The sequence below is a fragment of the Cinclus cinclus genome, chromosome 2 (assembly GCF_963662255.1).
Source record: "Cinclus cinclus chromosome 2, bCinCin1.1, whole genome shotgun sequence".
Taxonomy (NCBI): Eukaryota; Metazoa; Chordata; class Aves; order Passeriformes; family Cinclidae; genus Cinclus; species Cinclus cinclus.
In genome coordinates this window covers 27,636,452-27,664,002 of record NC_085047.1, presented here as the reverse complement: position 1 = coordinate 27,664,002, position 27,551 = coordinate 27,636,452, and the positions used below count along the sequence as shown (strand labels likewise).

The following is a 27,551-nucleotide window of genomic DNA, read 5'->3' as shown; positions in this document are numbered from 1 at the left end:
CAACTCATCATCTCCCCTTCCCAACTGGGATCACCTCACACTCAGCTGCATCAATTCAACTATTAGCACGGGCAGACTCCAACAACTGGAAGACTGTTATTATTTTTAATAATCTCCAACTGGGGCTTCCACAGTAGAGTGTCCAAGACAAATTGAAACAGTCACCACCCTCAAATTCTCATTTTTTCCCTTCACCAGTGCTCTGAGTTTATATTGTTCAGAACATGAAGTAAGTAAGTGACCCAGCTTTAAAACACCACCTTAAAAAACCAAAGAGTTATGAGGAAGGAGGGATGACAACATGGGAGTTTTAATTGCAGAGCCTTTCAGTGTTTAGTGATCCTTTGCAGAGGTAGACACATCTAAGAGAGGAACAGACCAGTAGCTCAGGAACAGGGCTTGAAGCATCTCCAGCTTGCTTTACCATAACAGCACGAGGAGCAATGAATAGTTAGAACTTCAAGGTGACTACCTGCAAAAGGCCAGCTTCTCAGAGTTCTCACATAAATGAGCCATACAGGCATTAACAGTAAATCAAAGCATACAGAAAAAGGTTAGCTACTCAGAGGGAAGCAGCATGACTCACTTCAGCTCACAGAGACAGCTTGGACTCCAGACAACAGCAACGCCTTCCTCAAAAGTGGAGGATGCAGAATCCATGATCAGCCCCTGCCCACATTCCACAGAAGGCATGAGCCAGTTATCAGGATGGGGCAAATATCATGCATAGAGGACACCAGGAAACACTATCCCTTGCTTGGCTAAGCAAGCAGGAAAATCAGTGTCAATTTTGAGAAAAAGGCTGCTTGGATCCAAGTGCCAGTCAGTAGAAGCCTGTTCTCACTCAGAACCCAGCAAAGAGCCCCCTCAAGGCAGGTCAGCTCTCCACTCCACTTGAACTCCATTTGCTCAAAGAAGTCAAGATGTGGAGTCAGAGACGAAGAAGTTTCCTGAGCTTTAGGCAGTGAGATGCAAGTGCTGGCAAACAGTTTGTCATCATGTTAAGCACTGAGCTAGAGTAAGGTGCACTGGGGGTTTTACGCATGCTGTTGTCTGTGCGTCAAGCATCTCTGCTTCCCTATTACAAAAAAAGGAAGCCAGGGACTAACCCTTGCACTCATGACCACACCCTAAACCAGGGTGGGGAAGCTGTCCTGAACCAGTTTTTGCCTTCAGAAAAACATCCACCTAAGACCATATGGGGGCATCCTCTTATAATCCATCTTTATTTGTAAAAATCCACATATAAAATCTCCATTTCCTTTTACAAAAACAAAGGCACATAAAACTACTCAAACTCTCACCCCCTGGACTGATGGTCGGACAGTCCCCCCACCCAAACCTCCCCCTTGCTTTCTCCTCCAGTCCATGTTTCTTCATGTTTCCTTTAGTTTCAGCTCACTCCTGCTCAGGCACAGTTCTGCTCTTGCAAAGATGAAGTATGCACGCAAGGGAGATGGTGGAGAGGTGGCACAGGCTGTGTGTGGAATGTTTTACAGGTACTTTTTAGTAGTAGGTCTCCCTTTCCACCCAGCCTAAAGGAAAAGAAAGGAGAAAGCAGAGTTATTCTCAAGGCAAACCAAATACAAGGTTTATGAGAGTTCCTTTTAGGCTCTTGAAAACTTGCACTGTTGCACCTGAGCTAATAAGTGACCTGTCACAATGGGAAAATCTCGTGAAATTGATGCTCTCCAGCTTTCAGGAGCTCTTCCAGCTTTCTAGAACTATCCAAGCATCAGTCTTTTCCATCTACTTCAGTGCATCTGTATTTTTATATAATGGGAGAGAATGCAGGGACAGCAAGAAGTCCTTAATTTGAACTAACTGCACAATTAATGTTCAGGAAGGGGAAAACACAGCAAAATACAACTCCAAATAGTGCTTAGGAGTCCCCAAGCTTGGCTGGGGCTTCTGGAGACACCAGCATGAAAAGGTGGGGAAGGAAACACACAGATGAGCAGCACATTCTTACCACCAGGGTTGCGTCTGATAATGAGCTTCCTGACTTCATCATACACAAATATGAGGAGGGAGTATGGGAAAGCACAGAACCACCAGGTTGGCCTGTTTGGGAGAGGAGACAGTCAGAACAAACTGTGGAGATGATCTTTGGCTGGCACAGCTCTCACTTGATGGCACATTCAAGTGCAAAAAGGCTGGCATGAGCCAGCTTGCCAGTTCAGTCTGGATGGGGTTCATTCAAGAACTCTCCAAACCAAAAATTAGTACCAGGTTTTCTGTTGCCATAGATTAATCCACTTTTGGATAGTAATTCCAACACAAGGTGTTACGGCACCTTTGCTCATCTCTGTACCAGCACCTCCCCACCTACTAATCAAGCAATACTTCCTCTAAGTTCACAACCTTTTTGCCCAGGGCCTTGCTCACCAGAACTCTATTGTTACCCTCATGATTTACACATACTAACACCCAGCTGCTGCAGGCACTGGGTACAGGCCAGCTTTCTTGTTAGGAAATGCTCACACTTCAGCACCCAACTCCAGGCAATGCTTTGAATGAAACGCAAGATGTACTAAGATTTTTTTTTTCCATTAAGATTTCATGACACTTAACAGTCCTCTGGCTTAAGACTAAACCTTGCCATGAAGTGTTGCAATGCTGTTGAGCAACACTTAAGATGTTGGCACCCTCCCAACCATTAGGAAAGTTACTGTGCATCAACTGGTCATCTGCATCTACGTAGCAGCTTTTAAAAGATTTTACTACTTGTTCTCTTCCCAAGGAATGTAGGGAAAAGGCACAAGACATCATCAGCAGTTCTTCAGTACCCAAGAGTCATCGGGCCTATGATTTACAGCAATACAACTGGCTTTCTTTGGAGGTGCAGTACCCTACCCATAAAAATACTCCATGCAAACAAATGCAAGAGGGAGCTGCACAAGAGCACATTGGTACTGAAGTTGTAGCGCTGATTTTTAGTGAGACACTGAACAGGAGGCTTCTCAAACATTCCACACACAGTGAAGAAAACCCTGGTGTGCCACAGGACAGCAAAGGATCACTGACACCCTCTAGCCTGAACTCCTAAGACTAAGGGTTCACAAGTGATGAACCACTAGTAATGCTCCACTAGTTCACAACTACTTTTCTCCATCTCCCCCCCGCAAACACTATTGTTCTGTGGTATAATCTGTTACATAAAAAGCATGATGCAACTTACTTCAGAGGATACATCCTTAGAGCAACATCCATCCCAGGGCAGTACGACAGGAAGGCAGCCAGAGCAGTCTCCTCAAAGAGACCAAATATTAAGATCTTGTTCCTAGAAGAAACAGGAAAGAAGTCAGGAACAAAGTACTTTCAGAGATGACATCCTAAAAAACATCTAGTTGCCACATGGGAGTGAATGAAAACAGGCATTCCAGTCCAGCCCAGAAGTTTATCAGGTGATCCAGCCAAGGTGACAGCAGAGTTGCCATGATGGTATTTTAAGTCTCTTCAGAGACAGTTCACAATCAAGTCAACCAGCAATTGCTTTCATCACAAATTCAGGAGGTGGCTGGGGTTCATGCCACAAGATCTCCTGATGTACGAGATCAAGAAATCAAGGCTGTATGCTGGAGTCAGTGTCCCTTGAGGTGGGCTAGATCCCACAGACAATGCCAACAGAAGCCATCACTTTTTTTTTTGCCTCAGCCTGACAACCGCAAGTCTACAAGCAAGTACTACAAGGAAGAGAGCACCCAGTCCTCTTTTTTTACCCAGTACCAAGGCAGTCTGATCAAGACTTTTGCCAAAACACCCAGACACTGCTGGGATGAAGGACTAGAATGCTGTGTGCTGGAGAACACAGAGTCCAATTTTAAACCCTCCATGGACAGGCCAACTTACTTCATCCCCTGCTGGAAGACAGAGTTTCTTCGGGTCTTACAAATGATTAAGTCTGCCCACTGCACGACCACAATGCTGACAAAGAAGGCTGTGTGGCAAGTGAACTCCACTATTTTCCTCTGTTCGTAGGTCTAGGAAGCAGACAAAGCAGAGAGCATTTGTTCAGACATGCTGCCTTTGCTCTCTGGTGCTCACACCAAGTTCAGCAGGCCTTAATATTTTGGCTGGCAGCCTCTCAGCTGTGCCTCAAAACTTACCCATTGCTGCCCATAGCTGTCTTCCACATCATTAATCCATCGGTCATCCCACTGAACTCTGATCCCTAGCAAGCCAGAAGGCCAGAACCCATTCTCCGCCATGATTACAAAATAGGTAAAGAAGCCTCCAAGGGCCTGGATCATACCTACACAGGTAAGAAAGGACAATAAAACTGATGAAGCTACTTTCAGAGCAATTATAACAGACAACAGCTTGCAGGAAACCCACCTTAAAAATTACTCCTTGTGGGGCTCAGTATCCCAAGCAGCAGCTGTAGAAATAGGTCATCCTAACATCAACTGCAACCCTTGTGCTGAGCAGCTTCTGTACCCCACTTTGTACAGAGTTATGTCTGCTCTGCCCTGTGCTGTGGTAGCACCATACTCAAGGACACAAGATAAAACACTCTTTGAATCCTCATTATGCCCTGCCCACACCCAGCCCTTGCAAAATACAGTCAAGAAGGTTCTCGAGGTCTGCAGCAATTAAGCTTGAGCTCCCATCCTGTGAACTGAGGACATCTCTGTAGCTGCCTTTAATCAAGGCTCCTAATGCTGTGTGTTTAGGGATATGCTGGAGAGAATCCTTTACTTCTAATTAAACTAACAATGGGATCTATGTTCCTGCTGAACAAGTCTGAACCAGAGGAGAGCTGGTTGTCAGCCAGTTCCTTTACAGTGCTGTGCAATTAAACAAAATTACTGTGAAAGCGATTCAATGGATCAAGCTGCACAAGCCACCACTATAAGCCATGGGGGAAGAATCATGGCAAGTTCTTTACAGCCTGAGGTTCTGGTTTACACACCCTAAACCTCAACCCTACCAAAATAAGCACAATACTCACTGACTCAAGATTGTGTACAACCCCTGCTACCACTAAATTCAAATTGGTGCCAAAGAAAACAGAGCATCTTACCAATCTGCCCATAGGCCATGCTGATCAGCCGTTCATTCACCAGCTTGTCTGTTTTGGGATTTCTGGGCTGCCTCTTCATGATGTCACTCTCTGCTTGCTCATATGCCAGGGAGATAGCAGGGACCTGAGGGTGGCAGGACTGCTGTTAGAAGAGTTTCAATTCTCCATTTTATAGAGTCTTCCTCATCCCATGCATTCTGTGCAGAAACAGCACTCCCCAAAAGCCCTAGCCGTGATATTCTATTCCAAAACGACCTTACCCCCTCCCCTTCCCCAGTTTGTCCTTACAGGGAGCTGAAAGATCTTCAGACTCAAGAGCCATGAGATTAATATAAATAAAAGGAATATCAGATGGTTGCTTACTTTAAATCAGAACTTTAGAGAAAACTGTATTTAAGCATTTTCCTTCCACCTGCCCTTTTCTTTAGGGTACCTAAGAACATCCACATTCTTTTCTTTAGGTAAAAGAACCACATTCACCATGTCAGTGCCCAAGTCAATGCAGAGGATGGTGACTGTTCCCAGAGGAAGGGGTATGTTTGCAATGATGAAGATCAGGAATGGCGTGATTTCAGGAATGTTACTGGTCAGGGTGTAGGCAATAGACTTCTTCAGGTTATCAAAAATCAGACGCCCTGGGGCAAGGAAGAGAGAACAGGGTAACTCTCACTTATCAGCAGAAGGCAGCCAAGCAGCTCACAGGCAGCCTCAATGCTAACACCAAGTGGCAAAATGCTAGCCCAGCAAATGAAAGGGTTCTTTTATGTAAGGGTGAGACTGCTCCATGCACAGCAACACCTGTGGAGAGTGACACTTCTGGTCACAGCAGTCAGGGCTCATTGATACAGGAGTAGGATACTAAGCACTGGTTTCTGGATATCATCAAGAACCCCTGGAGGGACCCTCTGCTGTGCTTGTTTGAGAGCTGCTTTGCCATCAGGGAGGAACATGTGCCACACTCAGCTGACAAAGATGACTGTAAGGTCACATGTTAGGCAACAGCACAAAGTAGCTTTTGTTACTCAGCTGCTTCCTGCTCTTATCCATCCCAAAAGTGTCACGCTGAACACTCCTGGAAAGGAATAAAACTTTGAAGAGAGGAGGAAAAGTGCTGCTCTCCTTGAAAACACTTGTCATAGAGACAAACTTAAAACAGAGGCGCCCAGATGCCTCTGTTTCAAAGGGGATGCGGAAGCATGTTACTTTACCACCACTGCACAAGTTATAGACTCACCTTCTTCAACCCCAGTGACAATGGAGGCAAAGTTGTCATCCAGCAGAATCATGTCAGCTGCCTGCTTGGAGACATCTGAGCCAGCAATACCCATAGCAACACCAATGTCAGCCTTCTTCAAGGCTGGGGAATCATTCACACCATCACCTGTGACTGCTACAATGGCACCCTAGTCACAAAGAGAGGAACAGCAAGACTGAAATCATCATGCAAGATGTTTTGGGCAGAAAAGCTCTCTCCTACCTTTCAGGTGAAGCACAAAAAACTATTTCACTCTGCTGTAAAGAGACCTCACTTCCTTCTTGCTCTCCCCTCGTCTGATCAGGCTCATCAAGAGAGCCATGCTGCTCTCTCCATGGAGATGTTGGGCAACACAAACATGTTGGATCCTCCTCTCCCAAGCACATCCAGATCATTTAGGAATTAAATTTACTAATGAACATCCTGGGATCAGAAGAAAGCCTCGGTACAAACTGAAGACGTTCTCCTGCCAGACCCTTATATTTATGTATTGTAGAGCAGCCTGACAGAAGCCTTCAGCTGCTGACAGATTTAATCTGGCCCTTTACATGAGGGTACTGAAGAGACTTAGCCCTACCACTTCAACAGCAGAACTGCCTGGCAGTTTACATATATATGTCTGGGAATTTCTCTAATATGACATCCTTATTCCCCCCTCTTTACCTGTCGCTGACAGCCTTCCACAATAATAAGCTTTTGCTGAGGAGATGTCCTGGCAAAGACAATTTCTGTATGGTGCAGCAGGATGTCATCCAATTGCTCACTAGTCATGTCCTTCAAATCTGAGCCATGAACCACACAAGCTTTGGCATCCCTGCAAACAAGAGAAAGCATGTTTTACTTCACAAGAAGTTTCTTCATTAGTTGTACTTGCCCCATAAAAATAAGGCTCTTCAGTGCTCTTGGGAAAGACCAACTTCTGCTATGACTACATACTAATCCAGGAAACCTCCGCATAGAGGTATGATGCTCAAAATTTGAGAGGCAATGGGGAACACCAAGAAAAAAACAAAATAGAACCAAGCAACTGACAAAAAACCTCATGAGCAGATTAATTCTTTCCAAAGCTTTCCAAAGTGCATCAAGGCAAAGACTAGTTGTTTCCACAAATCTTGGCCCCTCTGGAAAAAAGGAACCTCTGGCTCAGGTAGGTAGCTTCCAAGGTTTCAAGAGATGCTGCTGTCTTCTGCAGGCAATCCTTTTTGCAATAGTCTGATGGCCATGTGACTGATGACACATGGTTCTTCACCGAGCGTTCACACCATGCCAGTTCCAACTAATTTACACCCTTTGGCCACAAAAGCATGCAATGTTATATTTAGACTGGTTTGGTACCCTACATGCTGCAGCAAAATACCATCTCTCCAGCCCAGCATACCATCCCTTATAGGAATAGGACACTAGCCACACAGCTCTTGATACCACCCAGTTTAGACAGGGAAATTACTTCCCCACCTTTAGAGCCAGCTGCTAACCTGCTCAGTCATGCTGCTCAGCCAACCCCAGCCTTGCACTGCTGGGTTTTGAAGTTGCCCTCTAAATCTCAAAAACAAAACCAAACAAACCAACAAAAAAAAAACCAACAAAAAACCCAAGTAATGTCATTTTGCAGGGTGTCTCTATTCACAGTTCATAAGCTATATGGCTGTCCTCCAGCCCAAACACAGGCTGGGTGAAACTAAGCAATGCAGACAGCCCAGCCATTCTGCAAACAGCCTGCTTATGCCAAAGCACATTTTCTGAGGATGCCTCAGCCCAGCTAGGCTATGAAAGCAAGCATTAACTCTTTAAAAGGAAGGAGTTCCCTTTTCACATTTATTGTGCTTGTAGCTATGCACTAGTGTCAACTCCTCTACCTGCCCTAAGTCCTGCTCCCTTTGCACTCCTACATTCTCACTCTTCCCACACACAGGACATGCACATTTAAGACAGTCTTGTACATTCTTCACATAACTCATGATACACACTGAAGAATCACAATATGCTGAGCTAAGCAAATAGCAAGCTTTTCATGCCCAGGGGGAAATACTGAGGGATTATCCAAGGCAAATGCTTAATTCTTTGAACAGCTCAGGCCTTTCCCAGCAGACATTACCTAGGGTTAACCTGGCTGACAGGAATGTTGAGTCGAGCTGCAATATCTTCTACTGTTTCATTGCCCTCTGAGATGATGCCGACACCCTTGGCAATGGCTTTGGCTGTGATCGGATGGTCTCCAGTAACCATGATAACCTGAAATGCAAACAGACTACAATGAGAGCCTTGCCTGCACTGCAGAGCAGCACTGCCCAAAAGGCAGGGTCCCTTACACTGAAAGGCCACGTCTTTTGTTCTACTCCTGAGCTCTAGCACAGGGCAAATCTGAGGTACAGGCAAATAACCTGCTACCAGTATGCCAGGGATTGAGATGGATGGAGGACAAAAAATTTTTCGTGTTGAGCTAATGGAAACAGTTCCATTTCCAGCCTGTGCTTCCCTCTCATTTTAGTCAGTACTGTAGCACATGCAGAACTCACCCTGAGCCAAATCACATGCTTTGGGACACCATGCCCTCAGCACCTGCCAGTGCCCTAGCAGTCTGGAGTTTCACTCATTTTTCACTTCATGAACACAACCATTTATATTCAACTTAGAAATTAAACCCCGAAGTAGTTGTAGTTAAATCCTGCTCAATTACTTTACCCACTCACATCACAGGAGATCAAGGAAGCCCTTTATTTCCACAGGTATCAAGTGAGGCGATTTTCAACCCAGGAATAAATTACCTTGATCCCAGCACTTCTGCATTTGCCAACCGCATCCGGCACAGCAGCACGAGGTGGATCAATCATAGACATCAGTCCTACAAAGCAGAGCTTGTCTACAGGGAAGTTCAGGTCATCTGTATCAAACTGGAAGCCATCAGGGAACTGGTCATCAGGCAGAGCCAAGTGGCAGAACCCTGTAACACATCAAACCCACACTTACTCTGTTCCTACACATCAGGAGGCAGAGAAGCCTACTGCTTCTGCAAACAGCTATGCAAGAATAACAGTGCAGCTTAGAGAGGTTTAGCCAGGGCTGTTGAGACTGGAGTCATGCTCCTATTCTGGTAATTACCAGCTGCTGCTAGGTGCCCAGACACAGCCTGGTTCTTGAGCAGTGGAATAAACCCAATACCGTCTGGGCCCATGGAAGGTCCCAAATGCTTTGCTGCATTTTGATCTACGAGACTCTGCTGCTGGGAAAGACCAGACCCTGCAGGCTAGTTTTTAAATTAAAGGCAGGACTGTCCCTACATGAATTGCTGAACTGACCTTAATACTGTGGTTACACTGCAGGAACAGAGTGACCCTTCACTTAATCTGTGAAGACTACATGGGAGCATGAAGTACAAATCTTGCCCAATGTAATAAGGCTGTTTTTCCTTACCTAACACTCTCTCCCCGAGGCCTCCCAACTCAAGGTAGGCATTCTGAAAAGCATCTTTCATTTCCTCATCCAGTGGCTGCTCTTTCCCATGAATAAGAATGGTGCTGCAACGATCCAAGATCCTCTCTGGAGCTCCCTTCATCACCAGCAAATAACGGGATTCTGATGGATTTGCATTTTTATGGATAGACAGCTAAGGGTGGAAGAAATTAATCTGTTCTATAAACATGTACTGTGAAGGAAATGAGTAATCAACATCAGTAGTTTGCAACTACAGCAGCACAGGGCTGTTTGTGATATTCTGCTTTAGTTTTCTTTTACCCACACTTTAAAGAAGTTTACAAACTAAGGAATCTGGGCATTCTTGAGCACGAACATATAACTGCAGGTGCTGTAATGACCTTTTCTGTGTCCATGTGCCACCTGTTAAGGTCACTTCCCAGCAGTTAATTCCTATTCCCAGATTTTAATTACTCCACCTTCTGTGCACTAGTGCTACACAGGTTGAGAGCATGTCTGATCCTTTGATAGCAGCTGATACCTCAGTGTCAGTGCAGCTCCTACAGTGTAGCTACGGTCTGTTAACTTAGATTTATAGTATAGTCTTCAAACAAGTAATAGCTAGACAAGATTTGGGTGCCAGAACAAGTTTTGAGGCACACTGTGTGCTAATTCACACAAGTACTCCACACAGCTGCTCTCCTTTCAAGAGGACACCTGCATACCTGGTACTTGTTGGTAGAGTTAAATGGTATTTCCACCACTTTGGGATACCTTTCTCTCATCTCCTTGACAGAACCACAGCACAATTCAATGCATTTCAGAAGTGCAGACTCAGAGGCATCTCCTGCCACTGCTCGCTGAGGAAAAAGGACAACTATCAAAACATAGAACCACAGAAGTTTGGCTATTTAAAACAGATTTTAAGAGTGAATTCATCACAGCCCAGTCCCAGCTTCTACATAGCATTTTATGAAAGCAAAGAATAAATAATTCTGTTATCTAGTACCAACAAATACTGCATTTCAGAAAGCCAGGCCTCCCATCTTGAGAGAGCAGCAGTCTTCTTGAGGCAAAGTCAATAAGCCCTTTTAAAAGGTTAGACAAAGTCACATAACCATGTACAGTCAGACCAAGTGGGGCTGGAGGGTAAACTTTGAGAAGAACAGCTAATGTGAGATGAAGACTGATGACAAGCACACAGAAACACTTGCTCATGTGCTCTCCCACTCCAGTATATATAACACCAGCTTATCAAGCCTTTTGGAGAAACTTGATCTGTTCATGTCTTCCCTCCCCATAAAGTTTGGAAGAGATGAGGATTCTCAGCCCAAGAGATCTGTATGTGCTCAATGCCCTGTTGAAGTTTCCTTTGCTGCAATTGCAGCCAAGCATTTTTTGCCCTTCTGGTCTCTTTGTCTGTGATAAACTTTTTTTCTTCATTTCTGTACTAATTTTTTGGTATCTAAAGACTTCTCGAAACTCCCCTCTCCCAAGCCTTCCTTAAAAAAGGAAGAAACTCCAGCTCTTAAAGTTCAGGATACATTTTGTAGACTTAAAATACAGTCAGAGGAGTGTTGGGGAGAAATAGTTTTTTCTATCATCTCTATTACCGCTGCATCAGAACACCCTTGGGAATAAGTTTACTAAGCAACATGACTAATACTTGACAGATTATAAGTATTGTATGGTTAATTTCAGCCCTGGATGGGTCACAGTTCAGAAGGAGGAATGTGAACTGGTGCTACGCCAGCATCTGCACCAGCACTGTACCAGTGAAAGCTTAAGGAGACTTGCAAGTGAGAGCAGACTGTCTCTAACCAGTCTCCCACAATCACTGCTCCACCAGCTCTGACGTTTACTTCTCCCAGCACCAGGTGTTTGTAGCTTTGAAGTGTACAATGTCAGAGACAGCAATTCCTGGAACAGCCAGATACTGGGAAATGCCTAGGAAAGCTTTCTAGTCTTTCTTAGCCCTGTTTGAAATCTCTGGTCTCCCAAACTGAGTGTAGATGGCAGTGGATGGCAAGGTTGGATTGGCAAGTGGATTCTGCTGTGGGAAAAATGTCTTTTCAATCCCATCTCCCCTGCCCACGACACACTTCCTCTAAGAGTGCTAGACTGCAGAAAAGATTTAAGAGTGGCAGCTACCTCTATTTGGAAGGTTCATGTGACCTCACTACCTTTCTGAGATGATGTGGTGAGGAACAAGACTAACACTTTTTTTTTGGGAACTCACCTTGAGAATAGGTACATTTTCCTGGCCAGCCTGAAACACAGCACGGTTACAGAGACCTGCAATTCTGGACAAAGCAGTCCAAGTGGCTGAGCTCTTGTCAAAGGAAGCACCTGAAAGCAGAGGAAGAATGTCAAAAATCCACCCCTCAAAGTCAAAATCCCACAGGTTTAAGAGCAAGAAACCTTTATGTCAGAAACACTAAACACTCAAAGCATCACTACATCTCTTTCCTTCCTCCTCCCTTCCCAGATTCTTGATGAGCAGTTGATTATTTTAAGACCAGAGGGTGAAACAGAAGGTGTGCAAGAAAACACTTCTGCTTTCAAGATTTCAGTAATGGTTGTATCCAGTGGAAACAGAGGGACACACTTGACATAGTCAAGGAACTCTGGACAGGAATACTGGACATTCATTTGGAGGGCTTGAGTAAGGGATGCTGGGTTCTGCCTCTAGGTTGTCTCTCTTTATCCATCAACCCAGGAACTGGATGAAATAGCTCCCAAAGGAACAATGCTTAAATAATGATACTCTCTCATTCTGGCTCTTAAGTTGGCTTTAAAGGAGATTAATTGAAGAGACAGTTAACTGATAACCTAACATACTTTCCATGAAGTGAAATCTTCTAGGTTTATTTCCACTGCAACCAAGACAACCATTGCCAGGCCTAGGGCTTACAAAAAATCTATTTATAGCTCATTACCTTGCACTAGTGTTAAATAAAGTGGCTTTTTAAAGCAGTGCAGAAAAAGCACAATGTTTTGGGCTGGTTCAGGGCAGGGTGCAGCAGCACCACTGGAAAAATGTTTATGCTAGTAATGTGTTGCAAGCACAGCATTTCACAAGGCAGAAAACTGCTAGGAAACTCCTGAGTTTGGTTGTATTGAACAGTTCTGGAGAGAAGCATTTCTCTCAGTTGCACAGCACACTGAGATTTCAGATTCTTATCAACTAGGAGAAACTTCCTACTAAAGTCTTACATTCATTGCTGGCACTATGCAAATGTAACCTGGGTGTTGTGGGTAAAACCCCTGTCCAAAGGCAACCATCTAGTTCCACATGGGAACTTTCTATCTATGCCCAGCCTCAAGTAATTATTATCAGGGCCAACACTTCTGCTGCCCATACTATCAACAGACTTAAGATTAAGCAATTTCATCAAGATATATTTTAGCAAAGATAATCAGGTACTTTGCAAATATTTCTATGTACAGGACAAACATATGTGGCTGAACATTTAAGAGGCTCAAATTCTGATGGAGTAATTCTGCACAAAAGGCAGGCTGTACAGAGTTTAAGGATTAAACAGAGTTTAATTATAAGGATTATACAGATTTTACGGATTAAATGGTACAGTGCAAAACTTTCTATGTGTCATTTCAATTTTTTATGCTCATTCTAGACTGTACATTGGAAGTCCTTGTATTGTGAAAACGTCACTTGAACTGGAGAGTTACGAACACAGGTTCTTAGAAGTACCAGCATCCAGGAAGGCCCAGAAAAAGTAATTTTTTAATGAAATGCCTCAAGCACAGAGAGGCAGTCTTACCACTCTGGTTCTCTGTAGTATCAGCCTCATGAATCTGATTGTCAAACCACATGTGGGCAACTGTCATGCGATTCTGTGTCAGGGTGCCTGTTTTGTCAGAACAGATGGTAGATGTGGAACCCAGGGTCTCTACAGCCTCAAGGTTCTTCACCAAGCAGTTCTTACGAGCCATACGCTTGGCTGTTAGTGTCAGACATACCTGGGGACAAGAAAGAGATGTCAGGTTAGGTACACTTGTGCACTAATGACACTGCTATCCAACTTAATATGCACATGGAACGACAACCAACTTCCATGCCCTGCAGTTATTCCCTAACTCCTTGCTCACCCTGCCAGTGCAAAATAAACAACACTTCAGCTGTTTAAATGACATTTTTCTCATTACAAAACCTCCAGAAAAGGTTTCAGCCTCCTGCTTCTCAGTGCATTGGGAAGGAAATAACATGCCTCAGACTAACATTTCAGTCAAAGTTGCCACCTCCTAATCATAGTTCTCAAAATAGGTGAAGGCAAGCCACATATGAGATGGCCCAAATTAGCTCTGGTGATAGGGCTTGCAAGTTGCTTGGGTAGAAAGTGAGCCATTCCAGCTCATTTTCTTCCTAGAGGCTCTTATCTAGCTCCAGTTCCTAACTGTTCACTCCCTGGCTTGGTTGCTACTCATTCCTAAGGCAGCACGGAAGCACTTTCTCCTGTCTACCACCACTCTCCATATACCTAAGAACACCTCGATACTGTCATCACCTGTTCAGGAAACCGAACTTATAAAAACCTCTGAAAGATCCCAGACCAAAAGCTGGAGATAGAGTGAAGCTTGCTGGATGCTCTGTCAAGGGTCAGAAGGGCTAGTGTGCATGTGAGTGTAGAAAATCTGACTGTTCTAGCAGGAAAACCTCTTCTTGCCACAGAAAAAGGCAGGACTAGAACTCCTAGTCTTGCTCACTTCAGCTATATGATGCCAAGCCTCTGTGCAGGTCTAACTTAGGGACCCATCTTTAGGAGATGAATTGTTGCAGAACTTGATGTTGATTCAGGGAATTAGTTAAAATACATTGAACTTTATAAAGCCCAACCCTACACACTCACCTTCCATTAATTTAGTGCTCACCTCTCTGAATGCACACTGAGATAGACCACTCCACTTCCTTAAGGATCACATATGCAGCAAATTCCATCTATTTTTCCAATTTCACTCACCGTAACTGTTGCAAGCAGCCCTTCAGGGACATTGGCAACAATGATCCCAATGAGGAAGATAACAGCCTCCAGCCATGTGTACTCAAGGATGAGAGAAAGTATGAAGAAGGAGACACCCAGGAACACAGCCACCCCAGTGATGAGGTGGATAAAGTGCTCGATCTCCATGGCAATGGGAGTTTTTCCCCCTTCCAGTCCAGAAGCCAAACTGGCAATACGGCCCATCACAGTGCGATCCCCAGTGCTAATGACAATGCCACGGGCAGTGCCTAGAAGAGAGATGGGTTTCAGAAAATAAAATCTGCCACAGCTTAATATCCTGTAGGTGTGGAAGAGATGTTCTGGGTGGGCTTCAGCACAAAGCCTGCCTACCCCCATATTCAGAGCTGCAACAAAAGTCCTGCCAGAGATGCCTGACATTCCTGCTTTCTGCAGCAGCTATAGTACCTCATACAGCTCTACCTCATGGTTCACATTATGTTATCTGCACTTCAACACTTTTTACTTGTAATAAAACAGGCAGGCTAGAAGACATCACATAGCTACTCCTCTAAAAGAAGCAAGAATAAAAAACCCAGTAATGCTGCACCCATTCTACAGTACTACAGTCAGAATGGGCAAGGACTTCGATGGGAACTTCCACCCTGCTCTTGCATGGTAGAAGTAGGGTCACTGTGTATTCACACTGCTTACCTATACAGCTCAATATCATTGTTCATACTTCAGGGAAGTAGGATTCACACATACCTTCCACACAATTGGTGGAAAAGAAGGCAATATTCCTGGTCTCCAGTGGGTTCTCGTGGGAGAAGTCTGGAGACCTGGTTTGAGGCTCTGATTCACCAGTAAGTGAGGAGTTATCCACCTACATGAAAGAGAGTACTTTGTCATACATGAGCAGACAGATGCATGCTAGGTATTTCCCTATCCTCCTTCTCCACTCCAGCCCCCATTCACAGCATAGAAAACTAACTCATCCTCCTTTAGAATGAAGTTTCCCAACAGCCTGTCACTACTGTACCTTGCAGCCATGTGCAGATATGATCCGAAGGTCAGCTGGAATTCTGTCTCCTCCTTTTACCTCCACTAGATCTCCAACTACAACACCTTCAGCATTTATGCTCATCTTCTCACCATTTCTGACTACAAGTGCTTGCTGAAAAACAGTGAAGAAACAATCTATGTCAAAAGCAACTCTTAGGAAAAGGCTCAAGAGATCTGAGAATCTTAAAATAGTTATGCTATGCTTCTAAAAGGTTTCTACTTGTACTAAGATGTTTATATCTGAGATATATATATATATATATAGATATATATATATATTATTTAGGAAAATAAGGGTTTTTTACTTGATATTAAAGATCCTTGTTACCAAGGTGACAGTGTGATGTATGATCCAGATTGTCCATGAAGGAATCCAAATTTTAGTGCTCATTACACCAGTTACTGAATTCCCCAGACCACAGAGAAAGTGTCCCATGGTTGCTAACAAGCTGGTGGAACCCACAGTTTTCCAGTAACTACCTTGGCCTATTAGCATAGTTACTTGGAGCAGTCTCATAGATCCCTTAAAAATAAGAGCTAGTAACACACATTAACAGCCAGGCCCTTGCAATTAGAGATGTTTAAAACCATTAATACCTTTGAACAAGCTATGACTTGCCAAACCTCAAGGAAATTATTTATTCCATACCTGAGGCACCAAGTTTTTGAAGGACTCCATGATCTTGGAACTTTTTGCTTCTTGGTAATAAGAGAAACAGCCAGTAATGATAACCACAGCTGCCAATACAATACCCAGGTACAGCTACAAACAGCAGAGAAAGTGAGTCAGAGAACAATCTGCCTGAATGGCTTCCAGTTTGTGAAAATAAATTGCCTGGCATGTAAGTGCCCCACCACAAGCATGAAGGTACTTGCAGTCTCTGTACATTTTGCACACAAAGGCTGTCCACAAGCTAGTGTTAACACAACACAAAGGAAGTTGCCTGTTCATTTCACTATGTGGAAGCACTCCAAAACATGTTAAGCTCACACACTGAATTTCCCGTGCTTATGAGAAAAGCTTCTGGACTGAATGCTTAAAGGAAGTTAATCTGCCTTGAGCCCAACAGGCTGCTTGGCCTGCCTCTGAGGTAAACCAGACATTTTTACTTACATTATCATTGTTGGGCTCCTCCTCCATCAAGCTCTGTATGCCATAAGCCAGAAAACACAGAATAGCACCAATCCACAGCAGGAGTGAGAATCCTCCAAAGAGCTGCCGACAGAACTTTACCCATTCAGGAGTGGTGGGTGGGGGGGTGAGGGCGTTTGGGCCATCACGAGCCAGGATCTCAGCTGCACGTGCAGAAGTCAAACCCTACAAGAGAGCGTATTTTAGCCATTGTGGCAAGACCAACTGCAGAATGCAGGTCTGAATTTGCTCAGGTTCTACCACAGCACAAGGAGCTGCTAACAGGTAATGGAAACATCCAAAGCTGCCAGGGTTCCACAACACAAGTGCAGGATGCAAGAGCTGAATGCCAAAACAGGAGCTACAAGATGCTGAATGCTACTTGAGGAGCCTGCAGGCCATGGGCCTACAGACACTGAAGAAGGGCAGGACAAGAAGGCTGCAGTCACAGACTTTTAAGCTCTGAGGAACAGCACAGTGCCATCCACCCTTAACAACTTATGGAACAAGTGAAAGCTGGAGGCCATAGAAGTAATGACATGTTGGAACAACCTTCCAGGAAGTTCAGTTTTCAGAAGCCAAGGTCTTGGACACAAAAATGCAAGTCTCTGTACTGTTACAAAGAGCAGACTTGATCACATATGCAATCATGCAAGAAATGCATTAAGCAAAGCAAACAACAGCAAAAGTGTAAAACCACTGCAACGCTTCTGCACTGGACTCTAAGGTAGTCTAGGATACCCGCACACCTCTTACTGCAGGACAGCAAAATTTTAACAGCCACTAGCCATCATTAAGTCTCTGGGCATGCCCTAGCTCTCTAAACTACATTTGCAACATAAGAAACATCTGTCCTCATTACATGCTCCTCTGGAAAGAAATAACACCAAGAATCAACTTGACCTTGAACAACTCAGTGACTTTGTCAGAAGCAAAATCGCTACAGCACTGCAGTCAAGTTGTACAGTGGGAGGGTAAGAGAAGTATTTGTGAATTCAACAGTTCTCTCAAAGCCTGAGAAACTTAACTGGAGGAGCGGAGATTAAACACACACACAAAAAAAAAAAAAAAAAAAAGACCACCCAGATCTCCCTTTGTGAAATGCTCTGAGCTGTGGCTGTTTCTTTTCAGATCAGGGCAAAGAAGGAAGGAACACAATGTCTACCTACCCGACTCAAGTCTGTTCCGTATTTACGATGAAGTTCATCTAGGCTCAGCTTGTGGTCATCCTAAAAGACAAGAAAATAGTTGGAAGAGAAAATAATCTGAGAAAAGAGCTCAGCAATTCCAGCTCCCACCCCAGGCTTCCTATCTGTAACAGTTGGTGAGATAGCAGGACTCCATCCTCTCTGTGAAGAAAAATCTCAAACTCATTCTGGAATTCAGCACAGTGTCATCTTTAGCATTCTTGTGACTATGTGGGTACTTGAAAGCTTTTTTTGAGAAAGTCTGACTTTCAGTGCAGTCCTTACACCTCCAGCAGATTCTGCGAAAGCTGAGTGGGTGGGTTTTTTTGGGAGGTTGAGAGAGGAGTGGAAAGAAAAGGAGTTGGGAAGGAAGGTAGGAATGTATGGAAGAATAAACCTGTAATTTCACACATTTTTAAGCAGTGTTGTTATATTAAACACTGCTTTGAGGGAAGTGTTTCTTTCTACAGGCAGGCTATTTTTCAGTTGGATCAAGCTGGTTCAGAGCAGTGCCTCACTTAAAAGGTTGTACTGGAGGAGCAGATGCTTTAAGTACACATTGCTACTTAACACAGAGTGCAATCTTTGAGCAATCTTCAGAATCCCCTCTTCCTAGCAGAGGGGTAAAAAATATTAAAGCCCAGTCTCAAACCCCACAAACAAAATCTGCATCACTTTCAAGGATGCGGCAGATCTAAGCCTGACGATGCTCACAGACAGATACAGCCATCATCCAGCTTTCACAGATGGAGAAGGGAGACACTCCCCACAGTCTCAAACACAATTAGAAGGAATAATACTGAGGTCAGTCTGAGCAGAGGCCAGCAGTAAAGGGAGCTTTACAGCCTCAACTCCTCAGCTGGAATGAAAACAGCAGTCTCACTCACACGACAGCACAATAAAGCCTGTAATGCTACTATGCAGAGAGCGCTTGCCTGGCTGAGGAAATACATCTATACTGTGCTATGGGTAATGCAGGCAAGCACAGACTCTGGTTCTGTGTCAAGTGCCTGTTGAAAAGTGATGTTGCCAGGGTCTATTGTGTGTTCATCTTGATGCTGAAGCACAGCACACCTGGCTTGGTGACAGAGAGGAGGAAAAGGGACATCAGTGCCTTCAGTCACACCACATGGTTAGCACACCAGCTTGTTTCTCTTTTAGTCGGATTAGGCACAGAATTTGGGCACAGCAAACATGCTCAAAGCTGCTCTTTCTGTACCTTACACTCTTACCATCACAACTTCCTTTTTAAGCTCATCCATGTCCCTCTCCTTCTTCCCCTTCTTCTTTCCACCATGTTCTGATGTAGCAGTGGGCTCATACTTGTCTCTTCCAGCCTGCAAGGGAAGACACAGCATTATTAGAAACATCTTACAGTCAAATTCCTCAGCAGTACACATGAACTATACACCCAAGACTGCCAAGTAGACATAATTATTACAGTTTATTAAAATTGTCTACCTCTACTTCAGCAAAGCCTTTGACACTTTCCTACAGCATTCTGTGGGAGAAAAAGGCTGCTTGCAGCTTGGACTGGTGCACCATGTGCTGGGTAAAAAAAAAAATCTAGAGGGCTGGAACAAGAAAGTGGTGGTGAACAGAGCTACATCCAGCTAGCATCTGGCCACCAGTGGGGTTCTCCAGTACTGAGGCCAGTCCTGTTTAACATCTTTATCAGCGATCTGGACAAGTAGACCAAGTGCACCCTCAGTCAGATTGCAGATGATACTGGGGCTGTTGGGCAGGAGGTTTGATCTGTTGGAGGGCAGGAAGGCGCTGCAGAGGGATCTGGACAGGCTGGATTGATGGGCCAAGACCAACAATACAAGGTTTAATAAGGCAAAGTGCTGAGTCCTGCCCTTGGGTCGCAACGCCCAGTGCTGCAGGCTGGTGAAGAGTAGCTGGAAAGCTGACCAGTGGAAAAGGACCTAGGGGTGCAGATCAATCATGGCTGCACATGAGCCAGCACGTGCCCAAGTGGCCAAGAAGGCCAACGGCATCCTGGCCTGTGTCAGAAATAGTGTGGCCAGCAGGACCAAGGCAGAGACTGTCCCTCTGTACTTGGTACTGGTGAGGCCACACCTTGAGTGCTGTGTCCAGTTCTGGGTCCCTCACTGCAAGAAGGACACTGATGTGGTGGAGCATGTCCAGAGAAGGGCAATGGAGCTGGGCAAGAGTCCAGAGCACAAGTCTGATGAGGAATAGCTGGGGTTGTTAAGTATGGAGAAAAGGAGGCTCAGGGGAGACCTTATTGCTCTCCACAACTTCCTGAAAGGAGGCTGTAAGCCAGGTGGAGGCTGGTTTATTCTCCCAAGATGAAATTACCTCCAGTTGTGCCCGGAGAGGTTTAAATTGGTTATTAGGAAAAATTTCTTCATGGGCTGTCAAGCCCTGAAACAGGATGCCCAGAAAAGTGGTTGAGTCACCATCCCCAGTAGTATTTAAAAGATGTGTAGATGTGGCACTTGGAGAGATGGTAAAGTGGTGGACTTGGCAATGCTGGGTTAAAGGTTGGACTCAATTATTCTAATGGTCTTTTCCAACCTCCATAATTCTATAAAAGTTATGCCACTACAATAAATAACAAAAATGAGCTAGTGAAAGGAGTCTGCTCAGTATTATCCTCAATACACAGATTAGAGCCAGACATTGTGCAAGCCTAGCAAGGAGGAAAGCAAGCTACATACTATTCAGGCAGTCTTGACACGTGAGTCCCAGCTCAAGCTGAAAAAGTGATGGAGAACAGAAGAAACCAATTCCTGAGAGCCAACTTATGTTTTCTCCAAGGTATTAAATCTTCCTCTCCCTCCCCTTTCCCAGCCTTCCACAGCCTCTGGTGCAGAAAAGCAGCCTATCAAGTGAAGATAATAAGAGGTGGTACCTCTGGCTGGTCAATTCTGGGGGCTAAGTTCCAGCACTTTCATTCTCAGTTTGGCAAACTAGCTGGCCAGTTTACGCAACAGAAATCTGCTTTTAATTTATGGCAGTTTGAGCAGCAAGAATGGTATACAAAGCAGCAGTACACTTTTGCAGATTCAATCTGTGCTTAGTCCTGCTTACACTTCATAGAGCAGATGATTTGCTTAAAGCCTCTTTATTCAGTAGGATTTTTATTCACTTTTATTATGGTTAATTCTACATGAAATCATGCAAAGATTTAGATCTACTCATAATGAGGTAAACAAGCATCTAAGGACAAACAAATCATGACAGTGCACATAAACAACACTTAAAAGACAACCTTCTGTTCCCTTCTGTGTGGGACCTATTACACTCTGCCAAGTTTTATGAGGTGAGATTTTCACCTAATAAGATCCCTGAGAAGAACTTTAAGATGAAACAGCACTTAGTGGCACCAGAGTCAAATCTTTAACAAGATTAAGAAAATATTTCAAAGGCATTGCCTTGCTTGCTCTTTGCATGAACACCTCAAACCATGAACTGGACTCTTGAGAGCAGGATCTGAGTGTGATCTGGATACAGGAACTATTGTTTGGATCCAAGACCTCTCCTGATGAGCAGCTAGCACAGGAAATTTTTATTATCTATTTCAAGAGAAGTAAAAACCAAAAGTGAAACTGCATGAAAAAGAAGATCATTGCTTTTCTAAAATAACCCCTCTGTTGCATCTAGACAAGGGTTTTTACTGTGCTGAGGAAGCTCTGTATGCAACACTCTGCAGCCATAGTCACACATTTCACATGCACAGAAGTCTCCCCTTGGCCTGCTCAGCAAAGACAAACTTTGCATGCCACTACAGAGCTGTGCAATGGAAATAGCTTTTAATAAGTAGAGCAGAGCCGAGCTATTTGCCTCCACTGATCCAGGAAAAGGACACAGAACTACAGACTGTCAGCATTCCTGACATTCTCTTCCCTGCACCTAAATTCCCATTTTCCTTCTTAAAAAAGTGAAAGCCACAGTCTTAAACCAGCAAGGTCCTCACAGTCCAGCATCACAGGAATTTGCCACAGGACAATTCACAAAAAGTCACCATGAAGCATCTCTTTCCTTTAGTCTCTGAAGGAAACAACCTTGACTTCAGCTGCAGCTATGGCAGACAAGTCCAAACATAGCCCTGCACAAAACACATGCCTCTTGATTACTGCTTGAGATGAGAAATTATTCCTAACAAAGGTGAAGGAGCTAGTGCCTTGTCTACCACTCCATCAGCTTCACCCCTTCTCCCCAAGAAAAGCTTGGCAAACTCTTGCAGATGATGTAAAAAACTCCTAGTTCTTTGAAACTTCTGTGAGAAATACAGTTACTCAGCTCATTGGGGGCAGTGAATAATCCAGTAATATAGGAGTGCTTAAGCTTTCAGCCACAGCTGAAACAATCTAGAAGTGGGCAAACATGAAAAGGCTCATTGCCCTTGTTCAAGCATGATTTGCTTTAAAAAAAAATAAAAACAAAAAAAAAACCCGAAAAGCCCAGTGACCAGCTGCAGTCAGAACAAAGAGTGGATAGAGGTACTTGTTTCTTTAAGCACCTAAGTATTTGGGTCTTAATGGAGTCCATCTTATTGAGTAGTTCAGCAATTCCTCAGCTTAAAAAAAAAAAAAAAAAAAAAGAAACAAAACATTTTCAATACTTCCCCTTCTGCTGCTTTAGTACTACATCCCATCCTTACTGAAAATGCAAGTAGGTAAGTCAGGAGAATCAGCTTCAGCTCTTGTTACAGGATCATTTAGTGCAGAATCTGAACTTCCTGCTTCATTATTCAAATCTGAACCTGACACACACATCAGAGTCCAAGTCCTGCCCCTGTTCTGTGCCTCTGGGGCCAGTGCCTCCCTTCCTGCAAGATGAGCCCAATCTGTCCAACAAAGGCTTGTGCTGGCTGGGCTGCCAGGGGAGGAGATTTTCACCCCACTTCAGCACTGTAGGATTTCCCTGCTCTCCCCTTCTTTCCCCTGCTGTACAAAGAGAAGAAGGCCTGTGGCATTCCTCATCCACATCTTATCACAATTTAATCACATGGCCTGAACACAAAGGAAGGTCTGTCTCATCAAAAATGTCACCCCTGTTCCTTGACTTAGCCCAAGAACTGACTCATCAAAACTGCCTCAGAAAAAAAAAAAAAAAACAAAAAACAATGCAGCTTCTTTTTTTAAATGCAAGATTTATTTTTTTTTTTCCACTGGCATAGGCACAACATTTGTACACACCAGCATAAGAAGTTTTATACATCCCCCAGAAAATCCTATTGTCTTTCAGATACAGCTGATGATTTTCCTTTCTGGGCTAATTGAACCATTCATGGCTGATGTTCTCAATACAAGCCATGACTGACCAGGAAACAGGAGGGATACAAATCAGCAGACAAGCTCAGAAGTACCCTGTTCTAAGATCACCTAATCCAACAAGAAATGTCAAGTAAGAGCCAAAACAAATTATACAGTCTCTGGAGGCCTGGTCTGTTTTACTGCTTATGTCATTATAATCAATTGTGCAGAGAAAACAGAAAAGTTACTGTCCTGCTGCATTATGAGACAGTAAATATATTAACCAGATGAATCATAAAACTAACTCCACCTATTGGACTGGAAACTGTTCCATGACCCTACATAATCCCAGCAAAAGATGGAATGGTTTCTTTGTTCTTACACCCTCACAAGAGCTATGTTCAATCACCTATCCTGAATCAAAAATTTAAACTCCATCAATTGACTAGACTCTCAGCATCTAGGACAGTACAAGGCAGTTTTTTACTCAACAGCTAGTAATTGCTAATTGTGCACAGACTGTTGCTTCCCAAATTATGAAAGGACAAGCTCTTCTTTCTCCCATGTGAAGAGATGCAAACCTAATCAAGCTTTTAATAATCAGGATAAAACAAGGACCACCCACACACCTTAAGTCCTCTTTGGGTATTAGGACAAACATATCTACTGCTCTGGAGTTGTGTGAAGACCCTAGAGGGCTTTCCAAATGTCACTGCTGCACAGCTGAGCAGCCCATCCTCTGTTTTCTGGCGTTGTGCCAACTACAAAGAGTCACCTTCCTCACTTCTTTGCCTGTAATAGTCACCATACCCCCAGACATTTCTAGTAGTTAATAAACACATCAAGATTTCCCCTAGATGAGCTGGTGAAGGCTACTCTTTGGAAAGACCTGGGTGAAGGATGAGCTGCAGTTTTCAGCAGCTCAGGATCGAAGTGGGTTGTTACAGTTCACCTCACTTGCCAGAGACCCCTGTCCATCTGTTTTTCCAGAAACATGCATTGACTAGGCCCAGGGTTTTCTTAGGCAAAAGGACTATCCTCTAGCCATAATAATAAAAAGTGAACTGTCAAAATAGCCATAGTAATAAAGGAAATAAGAAGATGGGGGAAGGGAAAGGTAATCTATTAAGATTTTTTTAATTGCACCAGATAAGGATTGCTTTGATTTGCAAGATTTCCCCTCAGCTGGTTCCATTATGCAATAAACCTTCCTAGTTTCTGACAGGGGAAAAACCCTAAACTGGGGCTCAAGGAAATCTGATCTAGCCAAAAGGTGTTTCTGCTCCACACACAGGTGCTTGATCACACCATCCAGCTTCCAAAAGTCTTCACTACTGTTTCCAGCTGCCTTCACACACACACTTTTCTTTAGTATAGAAGATACAATCTGAATTAAAGACATCTCCTCCTCACGGCCTTTAAGGCAGAACTGACCTCCAAAAGTGACCCAAAGCAGACACCACCAACTCTGTGCTATGCATGTGCAGAAAGGGAGATGGGAGCGAAACATGCTGCTCTATACAGCTTCCAGTCAGCTCTGAACAGGAATGAAACCCAGAATGCTTTCCTCTGCTACCCCGTTGGATAATCTGCTTTTTGGGCTGCATAGCAGCAGCTGATGGCCCTCCCCTTGCCCCATTACCATTTAAAGTAAAACAGACTCCGCTTCTCCTCACAGCCAGAGAGAAGAAACTTGTTTTCTCACACTTATGCTCTTTTTTCTCTTCCATCCCATGCACCCATAGGAAAGAAGTTTCCTTTTTGGGCACCCTAAATCAGGGCAGGCACATGCTGTTCAGTGTTTCATCCACACTCCACCTTTTTCACTGCCTCGCTCTCAACACGCCCATTTTTTTAGGGGGTCCCCAATTATACACGCACATTCTCACTGCTGAACGAATAAATCTTGTGATTTACTACCAGAAAGGCAGCCGTATTATCCCTGCTGAATTATCCCTTGTGGCAGTGCTTCAGTTTCAGGCCAATTGCTTTATTACCCATGCAACCTATGAAATCTGAAGCGAAGCAAGACAGCTTTCTACACTGGAAAGCATCTGTATCTTCTCTCACTCCCACCACGGCAAGGTGAGCCCCTGAAGCCTTTAGTGCTGCAAGTTCTACATACACACTCAACTCAAAGGCTGCCCTAGTGATTTAAACAAGAATCAGAATACTGCCCAATCTCTCCTCAGTGTCATATCTCCCAGATGAACTTTTACTGTCCACATGGCCTGTTGCCTACCGGACTTAAATACAACAGGTTGGGCTGCCAAGCACCAGAAGGACTTCCTTAGGAAAAGAAAAAGAAACTTCATACACAGAACGAATGCTGAAAGCCCACCCCACACACTCGTCAACCCCCTTTTCTGAGCAACTCTCCATTCAGCCATGTTCTTGTAGCTCTCCCTACTATTCATGCAGTTATGTCAACATCGCTGCCGCTGTACTGCACCGATGAGGACAATACAAAGTCAAGCCAATGTTTGAACAGCGCTTGGGAAGCACAGAACACCTGTTGGCAGGGAACATGCTACCACCCCTTCCATGGCCCTGCACGGCCACCCTCTCCTCAAGGAGCAGAGAAATCTGGGAATTTTACAGGAATGTGTTTAACCAAAAGTAAACACAAATCTACACATCTCCAACTACACACAGATAAACAGGGAAGCATTCGAAGGGAAAAAAACAAACATTCAAGCAACAAAACCCAGAAACTGGACTCTAGTTTTTTTGGCATAAAACGGTATCAGAGCAAGCCAAGAGGTGTTTTTGCTCCACACGCGGGTGCTTGAGCACAACATCACCCAACAGCCTTCCACCACTGTTTCCTTCCAACAGCCTTCACATACACTTTTCTTTAGTTAAAAGATACGATCCGAATTAAGGACCTCTCCTCCCTACGGCCCTATAAAAGGGCTGTAAGGTAGAAACAATGCTGATACAGGGCAGAAATAGCTGCACAGCCTTCTGCGAGGATTTATTTCCCCATTGAACGAGAGACCCCAGGCGTGTCCGACTCTCTCCTGCCACCATCTACCATCACACCCTCACTGCTACCAACAGGCAAATTAGCCCGAGTACCGCTGACTGCTCTCCTTCTCCCGCCCCCCCCACGCCGTGCACTCGTGTCTCAAGACAAGTCTAAAGTACTCCCAGGAGCCCGGGGAGCAGCCGCGCTCCCTTCCCAGCTCCGCAAGGTCACCAGATAACAGCAGGCCCGGGGGCTGCGGGCTGGCGGGAGGCCCCTCATCGGGGAGAAGCGGCCTCAAGGAGGAGCCGGGGTCTTTAGGACGCCGGCTGCTTGCCCCGGGCTCCGCCACGCCCTCGGCCCGACTCTTCCTTCCCGCTGGCGGCGGCGGCGGCCGCCCTCGCACGTTGCTGGGGCCGGCAGCACCGGCGCCACTCGCCAACGGCCGCGGCCGCCCTCGCACCCGACCCGACGTGCCCGCCCCGGCCTGGCAGAGACAAAGCTCAGCCCCGTCGAATGGGAAGGGGCACCGACCACGGTCCGGCTTCTTGAATTTCCCACTTCCCGCCCCAGATCGGCCCCGCCGCTCACCCCCTTGCCCATGGTGCCGGGCGACTTGCGTGCGGGTGAAGTGGCGGGGGGCGAGGAGCGGGGCTAAGCGGCGCCACGTGTCCCGGCCGGGCGCAGGTGCGGAACAATGGGAGCACCCCGGCCGGCGCTCGCCTTCCTCTTCTCCTCCTCGGCTCCTCGCCTTCAGCCTCGCCCCCCTCTGCCCCCGCGCGGGTCGCTCCTCTCCGATGCCGCAACCGCGCGCAGCTCGAGCAGCAGCCGGGTTCCCGCCGCATAAAGAGCCTCGCTCCACTGCCACGCCCAGCCCGTGGTGGCACCCCGCCCCCGTGGCACACAGGGGCGTGAACGGGGGGCGGTCCCGGGGGAGGGGGCAGCGGCTGCGGCCAGGCTGGGAGGGAGTAGCGCCCGCGGGCCCTTCCGCTTTCCCGGGTGCGTCTTGGGACGGGGGGGCTCACCTTGAGGCTCACCCCGGCTGCCCCAGCCACGCCTCGCCGGAGCGGGAGCCCCTTCCGCGGCGCCCGTCTTGTGTGCGGCGCCGCCGCCCGGCCGGGGCTCCCCGAGCGCCTTGTCCCCCGCCCCTGCGGGCGCTCGGCCCTGTGCCCGCCCGGAGCCCCCAGGTGACGGCTCCCCGCGGGTTTTGCCGCCGCTCGCTGTGGGGCTCGAGACCCTGGTGCTTCCTTTCCGTCCACACGCTTTTCTGTCGGGCGTGGTCCCTGCCATGCTGCCGATCTGCCGGAGCATCAGCGCG

The 27,551-nt window shown here is 45.5% G+C and overlaps 1 protein-coding gene across 2 annotated transcripts; it reads right to left on the bottom strand.

Moving 5' to 3' along the window:
• Positions 1–1,147: 1,147 nt before the first annotated feature.
• On the bottom strand, positions 1,148–27,022 carry ATP1A1 (ATPase Na+/K+ transporting subunit alpha 1). Of its 2 annotated transcripts, XM_062515502.1 has the most exons (23): positions 26,825–27,022; positions 19,270–19,374; positions 18,020–18,079; positions 16,833–17,036; positions 16,368–16,481; positions 15,696–15,830; positions 15,422–15,539; positions 14,675–14,943; positions 13,478–13,676; positions 11,932–12,041; positions 10,418–10,552; positions 9,693–9,885; positions 9,047–9,222; positions 8,377–8,513; positions 6,945–7,095; positions 6,261–6,429; positions 5,507–5,661; positions 5,027–5,150; positions 4,110–4,255; positions 3,853–3,983; positions 3,182–3,283; positions 1,973–2,064; positions 1,148–1,535 (listed from the first exon to the last, which is right to left on the bottom strand). In XM_062515502.1, the coding sequence occupies exons 1-23, from the start codon at positions 26,834–26,836 to the stop codon at positions 1,507–1,509; spliced, it is 3,066 nt and encodes a 1,021-aa protein (XP_062371486.1). In that variant the 5' UTR covers positions 26,837–27,022; the 3' UTR covers positions 1,148–1,506. The 2 variants fall into 2 exon arrangements, with proteins under 2 accessions (XP_062371486.1, XP_062371488.1); XM_062515504.1 differs by lacking the exons at positions 9,693–9,885; positions 10,418–10,552; positions 13,478–13,676; ... (6 more) ...; positions 19,270–19,374; positions 26,825–27,022 and having other exon boundaries at positions 1,161–1,535; positions 11,932–11,954.
• Between the last annotated feature and the right edge of the window lie 529 nt (positions 27,023–27,551).

Excerpts from the sequence above, each read along its gene's own strand:
- ATP1A1 (XM_062515502.1), bottom strand. Across the intron at positions 13,677-14,674 it reads GGCTGCTTGCAACAGTTACG|GTATGTCTGACACTAACAGC; the intron begins GTGAGTGAAATT and ends TCTTGTCCCCAG. Across the intron at positions 5,662-6,260 it reads TGTCACTGGGGTTGAAGAAG|GGCGTCTGATTTTTGATAAC; the intron begins GTGAGTCTATAA and ends TCCTTGCCCCAG.